The 7,647-nt window shown below is 42.5% G+C and overlaps 1 protein-coding gene across 10 annotated transcripts in view; it reads right to left on the reverse strand.

Moving 5' to 3' along the window:
- The window catches only part of SYNJ1 (synaptojanin 1), an 89,099-nt gene extending 82,737 nt beyond the window's left edge, over nt 1-6,362 (reverse strand). For 7 of the 10 annotated variants that reach the window (XM_073804451.1, XM_073804450.1, XM_073804449.1 and 4 more), the window contains exons 1-2: nt 6,238-6,362; nt 5,032-5,177 (exon numbers count right to left, since the gene is read on the reverse strand). In XM_073804451.1, coding sequence (XP_073660552.1) covers nt 5,032-5,177; nt 6,238-6,347 — 256 coding nt within the window. In that variant the 5' untranslated portion in view covers nt 6,348-6,362. Of the gene's footprint in view, nt 1-5,031; nt 5,178-5,363; nt 5,590-6,089; nt 6,214-6,237 lie in introns of those variants that run through there. The other 3 variants (XM_019922931.3, XM_019922932.3, XM_073804452.1) reach the window with 3 other exon arrangements.
- Nucleotides 6,363-7,647: the final 1,285 nt, after the last annotated feature.

The following is a 7,647-nucleotide window of genomic DNA, read 5'->3' on the forward strand; positions in this document are numbered from 1 at the left end:
CTTATGAACAAATGAGTAAGACGCCACTCAGACTAACATTTGTATACCCAGAGGGTCAACCAACCACACACAACTAGGAAGGCTATGATACAGCCATGCAGCATAAATGGGCAACACTGCGGATCCTAAAAGTGAGCACCATATATACATTTGAATATTAAAAAACCATTGAAAATCAAACACATATGGGTTAGTTAAAAGGCGCCATTCCAAGGCTATACATAATCACAGGAAAAAGTATTTACATTACTTGGAAAACGGCTGCAACAAAGAGTTTATTGCCAATGCCCTTTATAAACTTCTCTCTTACGTTTAATACAGATGTTACGCTCACTATCTATGTGACCCGCACATCATCCTCCATTTCCGATGTGCTGACCTTCCCTTTACTCCATCTTCTATTTAGAATACAATTATAAAGCAAATTATTTACCTTTACTAAAGCATGAGATGGGTTGTAAAATAATGAGATAGCCTGTGAATTTAAAGCATGTATCTGTCTGACTGGCTACTTGTCCGTCCCCTGTGATGGTCTTTTCATGTGTCTAACTGTACAAAGTGGAGGAAAACTGAACTCAACACAAAACTGACAGATGTCTTCCTTTATCTCTTAAAAAATTAGTTTCGGGCTTCCCTGGTGGCGCAGTGGTTGAGAATCCGCCTGCCAATGCAGGGGACACGGGTTCGAGCCCTGGTCTGGGAAGATCCCACATGCTGCGGAGCAACTAGGCCCGTGAGCCACAACTACTGAGCCTGCGCGTCTGGAGCCTGTGCTCCGCAACAAGAGAGGCCACGATAGTGAGAGGCCCGTGCACCGCGATGAAGAGTGGCCCCTGCTTGCCACAACTGGAGAAAGCCCTCGCGCAGAAACGAAGACCCAACGCAGCCAAAAATAAATAAATTTTTTAAAAAAATTAGTTTCCAAGAAGAAGGGTGTAGTGTTACAACTTGCTGACCATCACTCTTGTGCTTATGCTGGTTCAGACGCAGTATACCAGTCACAGAGAGTCCACTTGCTACACTGAGTCACTGCTCCACAGACATCAAATTTTTGGTTCAACTGAACATTTTTCTGGACTAGTAATTTTCAAAAATGAGTAACACTGAAAATGGGCATGTGACTAAAAATAATATTAACTATTATCTAAGAACGTTTCAGAAGGTTTTTTTAATTTTTATTTTGTTATTATTATTTTTTTCACTTTTGGCCGTGCCTTGAGGCATATGGGATCTTAGTTCCCCAACCAGGGATCAAACCCATGCCCCATGCAGTGGAAGTGTGGAGTCTTAACCACTGGACTGCCAGGGAAGTCCAAAGGTTTCTTTAAATAAATAAATGCAATGAAAGAAATCAATAAAATTATTTTCCATCTCAAGAAAAGTAATTTTAAAACAAACTGTTAACAGTACTTATGGTAGTTATGAAGAACATTCATCACACACATTTTAATTGGCATTTCAGAAAAACCTTAATGATGTGGTTAATAGTTATTTCCAAGAGAATTTTTCAGTAACAAATCCAAACAATGTGTAACATATGTGTTTCACATCAGCAGTTCGGTCAAACAGCAATTCTTTAGAAGACAGAAAATAAATTTTATATGAAAAGGTACCACACTTTCAAACACAGAATACTGCACTACAAACATAGAATACTATAATCTACATTAGGTTAGTCTTCCCCCCATGCCATTTATTTAATAATCATTTATTCTGCAATATGAGTAAGACACTGAACTAAGCACTAGGGATACAAAGATTACTGAGACCCCGGGCCTTTTCCTCAAGGAGTGAAGCATCCAGATGCAGAAACCTGAACACAGTTCCAGGTTCTGTGAAAAGCACTAGACTAAAAGCGCTATGGGAGCATCAGCACTTGGTTCAGGCTGAGGGTTTCAAGGAAACTCATTACGGACCCCACAGTAGACAGTAACAGCACTGAAATTCTGGAAACATGGTTATTTTGGATAGCGTCTGCGAGCCAAAAAAGTTATGCCATAATCTATCATAGAAAGGCCTATATAAACCATGCTCAGAAATGGTCATCCCAATCTAATTATACCAGAATCTCTGGGGGGCTGGAGCCAGGCATCAGTATTTGTAAAAACCTTCCCAGGGAATTATAATGTGCACACAGGGCTGAAAATCACTGATTCATTGATTGATTAAGTCATAGCATCATGACTGATTTAACATCTTTATCAACATTAAGACAGAATTCTAAGGCTTGATTAATTAGTGGATACTTGGGTCCTAAGAGGACCCATGAGCTGAGTTTATTTTCACTCGCACCCTATTTTTTAATATGTGCTAATAGGAAAAATGACATTTCATATTGGTTATCTCATGACACTTCTGGCCTAAGCCAAGAAAATTAAGTGACTGTCAGTCCTTAACGATATGTATTGCCTAAGCTGTCTAATTGTTTGAACGTTAAACCCAGGCAACTGAAGCCTGTAGAAGTCACAAACTTTGGGTACGTGAAACTGAGTCCTGCTAGGGTCACTCTCACCATGTACGTTCAAGAAAAACACCTGCATACAAGCATGTAGAGAACAACAAAAGCAGCATATAAAAAGCATTCATCTTGTGATACAGACTAAGTTCCACAAAATGAAGGGAAGGAAGAGACAAGAGTGAGCTGGAGGGGCAGATTCTCATTAAGGAAGAAGACTCAAGCTGGAACTGACAGGCTTCGACTGGAAAGGCAGAAAAAAGCATTCTAGCAGTCTTGGAGGAAGAGGGACAGCATGATGATGGTTGGAAAAAGCACGCTACTTTGGGAGAGCACTGAGGAAACACCAGTCTCCCTTAAAGGAGATCAACACTGAACCAACAGGGTGGCACCAAATGATGGCAGGCCTTGATTGACAGGCTGAGGAGTCTGAACTGAATCTTATTGAAAAATAGGGTTACATTTGGGTTTAATATCAAAAATGATTTTAGGAGATTCTTCTGGTAGATTAATATGCAAGATGCATCGAAATTCAAAGGTCTGAGATTGGTGAAGATAAACAGAACATCTCAGTATTTTACAAGCACAGCCCCCTGAATACAACAGGCACTGACAAAATGTGAAGGTTTTAAAAATGAACATTCTACAGCACAATACACACCTTGGTATCATTCTGACCTGAATGTCAAATTAATTTTACACGTCAAATAAGTTATAAAAAGGTCTGTTAGCTCTTAAATATTAATGTTTTAAATATGAAAGTTTACAGTAGAAAAGCTACTGACATAGAAAAGCTAATTAGTAGAAAAGCTAATGACATACCCAAGAGATTATATATCCATTTATGCTAGCTTTACGGAGAGAGGCAACATTCACAGTTTTTTTCTCCTGAAAAGAATTACTTATATAGTCTAAATCTAATGAAAATAAAAAGAGTTAATAAATAGTTAAGACAATGTTTTTAAGATTCTTTTCCTTAAAATGAATGTTAATGCCAAAAGAATGGTTTGGGAAGTTGTTTTGTTTTGTTTTGTTTTTTTAAACCATTATTTGGCATAAAAGAGAGGACTGCTGGAGGTTTGGAAGTAGGATTATCCTTAAGCTTCCTGACCTTGGAGTAAAGTATAGCAATAACCCTAATAACTATAGGTAATACAAACTTTGTAGCTGAAAATTTGACTTCCCATTATTACCAGTAATCACAATTAGAGAAACATTTAGAATTTAGACAAATTAGGAAATCACCAAAACACACAAGCAGCTGAAAAGGGTTTCACATGCTGAAACAAACCTTTTTCCCCCACAGATAGTTTTATCTAGATAGAATTCATCAGTATAAGAATAATATTTGTAGTATGAAGAAACATGCTTTGCAAAATTAATATTGTAGCAAGTAATATTTTAGTTGATTTAAGCATAAATAACAATGTATCAGTAAATGAATTAAGTCTGACTGAATATAACCCATATTACTAACACTTGTTTCTTAGAACACATATAGTCTCTTCCTGTTCACTCAAACCATGTTACCACATGTACCAAAAAATACATATTTCTTATACATTGTTCTCTGCTTAAGATTTTTCATTATGTCACTATCCTTTTCCCCAATCAGCATAAAATTTTGCTATTTCAGAGAATTAAGATCAATCAGGTTTAACTGATATTAATATTCTGTACGTTAGTATTCTGTATGCAGAGATTAGGGTCTCCTGCCCTTCACTACTGAATATGGAGAAAGTTTAACAGTTCAAAATATTTAGGGGCTTACAGTTGTAAGTATGCCTTTCAAATGGTATTTTTAATTTTTAAAAATATGACCAATAACTAAACTGATCCTACATAGCAAAAGCATAATATAGAACAAGTCGTTACCACTAGAGAGCCTCTGACAACACAGTCACATTTGAAATAATCCTAAATTGAGGTTACCAGACAAAATCTTATATTACCAAGTGTAATGTTCAAATTAATCTTTTTCGTTTTAATTTCATCCATCGGCCCACAAAATAACCCAAGCCTTACTAATCTACTATTTTTCTTGTGGTGCAGTAGTCCTTTTCTTTAAAATAAACTATCAAAGTAGTTTCTTAAACAATATGAAATCAATCACCTACCTTACATGAAATTTTGAAGGTTGTTTACAATCCTCTTAATGAAAATGTAAGCACCTCACCATAAAATCCTCCAACAATATTAAATAAATACTTATAGTCCATTACTACAACTGACATATAAGAAATGCTGTTCATTACAGCCAAAATGTCAAGCAAGCCATCTTACAGGTTTATGTGATATGCTATACACTGCAACGATAATTTTTTGGAAAGAAAGATTTACTTTGAGAAGCAGCAGAAGAACCCAAGAAAGCAAAAATCTGTACCCAAACCTGCATCTTCCCCAGCCCCAACAAAAACCTGCAGTGGGGGAAGAAAAGAAAATAAAAGTTTTAAAGAAAATAAGGTCTGGTTAAAAGGAAATAAAAGCATATCAGAGTCTTCTTTAAAAAATGGTTGAAGCTGAATTATTTCAAGCAAAACAGACCCTGATCAGCTGGGCTGTGAGAGATGACTTACAGAGCACAGCTACAGCCCCAGACTCGAACATGAGACATTCTTCCTTATGCCTAGTTTCCACTATGAGGCTGAAAGGTGGAGGATCCAATTTGTGATAGATCCGAAATCCTTTGCTGAACGCCATTCTCCTTTCTTCCGAGGCAGCCCTGTGAAAACCAAGCAAAGCAAAGCAAATGAAGCTAATGTTTCCTTCTGCAGCAAAGGACTGCAAGGCATCCAGAAGTCCCTCCCTGCCAGGTTCTGATGGGGGGGTGGGGTGGTAAAAAAAAAAGGGGGGGGAGCTTGGGGAGAGAATGGTTGATTCCAAAAGATAAGTCGTCACTTAATTTTACCGAAAAGCAAGAGGAAAAGCTGCCAATTCTCACAGCAAGGCAAGGCAGGGTTTTATCACTCCAAGTCCATGAACGGTTTGGTGAAGATGAGTTTCCCCTTTACTTAATGTTTACCAAAAGGAAACATTTTGAGCGTATTTCGCTCGGAGTTGTTTATCAGCTTCCTGCTTCAGAATTTGTCAACTACGTTGAAAGGGAAACGATTCGGAAACTTCAAGCCGATCCTCTGCGGGGCAAGAAGAGGTAGGTGCGAAGGAAGGTTAACAAGGCTGATTCAAAGCGCCTTAGGGGGCGAGATAAGAGGAAAGGATTATCCGACACAACGGGCTCTCCCGGGGGCGGCGGTGAAGGGCAAGAGCAGCGGTACGGGCTACCGCCGCCTCCAGCCCAGCGCCAGGGCACCGCCGGCTGAGGGGTCCGCAGGCAGCAGCCAGTGGATATGAATGGCCACCCGGGAAGAGTCACGAGTCGGGACACGGACCGGACCGAGGCTCCTCGGGGTTTCCCGACAGTCGACCGCCCGGAGAGCGGCTCCTTCCCAGGGGGACATGAGTGCGGAGCAGCCCGATCCCTCCATTATACGCCAGAAGAGATGACCAGGCGCCCAAACTGACTCGGTGCCTTCCCCGCGGGCAGGCTGACAGCCGCTGTCACCTCTGCTCCCCGCCCGACGCGGCGCCCCGCACAACCGGTGGTCTCCCAACCACCCCGCCTGCCCTCCAGTACCTGGCTGCCCGCGGTCGCCGCTCACCGCTCCCGCCCAGGCTGCGGAGGTGGAGACTGCTTCAGGAAGCGCCGGCCCGCGCGCCCCGCAGCCGGTGCGTCTGGCCGCTGCCGCTCCCCGCCCCCCCCCCCCACCAGCCGGCCGGCTCACCTCTTCCTCCGGCTCCTCCTCCCCCTTCTTCCGCAGCCGCCGCCGCCGCCGCCGCCGCCACAGCCGCCCGAAGCGTCACTTCCGCTCCAGCAGGCCCATCTCTTCCGCATGGCGCAGCGGCCGGGGGAGGAAGGCCCGCCCCTCGCGGGGAAGGGCGGGACGTCGGGGGGAGGTCCCGCCCCTTCTGGGCTTCCCGGCTGGCCAGGTAACCGTGAGCTGCCAGCCGCCTCCACGGGCAGCGACCTTCTCCTCGGGCGGCGTGTTCCCCAAGCTGCAGCTGCAGGTCCCACCGCTGAGGATGCTGGGAGAGGGAGGATGCGGCCTCCCCGGGCCCCTCGCGTGGGCTTTTCAGAGCTTACCAACCACGGGGAGGGACTCAGGGGAAAAGCTTTGGGGGCTGGGTATTGATAGGTGACCAAGAAGGGTATCAGGACCACCCCCTGCCTCCCCCGCCTAACTGGCTGGGGGGAGGCTTCGGGACAGCACGCTGGGCAGCAGGGCAGCGCCTGAAGAGCTGTCCATGGTGTCTCACTGCGAACAGCGCAGAGTTATTCTGAGCGTCTGGGTAGGTAGCAGGAAGAAAAACTAATGGCTGCTTTGGAACAACTCTGTTCGCTGCCTTTTCTTCTGGTGTGCTCTGGAGCCCTCAGGAGCACTATTAAAAAAGAGTGCTCGTAAAATGTATATCTCAGAAATAACTAAATTTCCTTGTCAATTGCATTATTATGAACTTTCATCAAATTTTTAACCGTGGTCATTTTTAAGTCTTTTGTCATTTACAGACAGTTCTGGGTTTACTCTGATGCTTTTGCAAATATGTTCCTATAAAAGGGTTTCATCTTCAAGGAATTCATGGAAAAGACTCTGACAAGTACAGGTTTCTGGTAACTGACTATACTGCTGAACTGAATGAATAAGCATTTTCAGAACTCTAATGGAAAACTGATGAATTCATAAAAGTTTTAACAAAAGATCAAGATGAAAAAATAATTACATGGGACTGAATGAACTGATGAGGATGATTATAATTCTCGTGACTTTCTGTTTGAATTAAAAAAAAAAATCCCACAAGGACTCAGAGGCAAAAAATATACAAATCAATTTTCACTGCAAAGTAAAGGAGCTGTTACAGTGGAGGATTCCTGGACTGAATGTCAATATTATGACATAGTATGAGTGTGTTTCGTGTTTGGTAACTGCAACATTGTTGCTTTTGTTGTGGTCATCCATTTACAATGCTTGGTGTCAGTTTATTTATCTCTTGTAAAAATAAAATACAGTGTGTGTGTGTGTGTGTGTGTGAAAAAAAAAATAAGAGTGCTCAGCTGTATGTACAGTGGAGTGGAAAGTTCCAAGTCAGGATCTCCAGACTCCAACACGGCTGTACGCAGGCCGAGGCAGCTATGGTCA

This window comes from Tursiops truncatus, chromosome 4 (genome assembly GCF_011762595.2).
Source record: "Tursiops truncatus isolate mTurTru1 chromosome 4, mTurTru1.mat.Y, whole genome shotgun sequence".
NCBI classification, from domain to species: Eukaryota; Metazoa; Chordata; class Mammalia; order Artiodactyla; family Delphinidae; genus Tursiops; species Tursiops truncatus.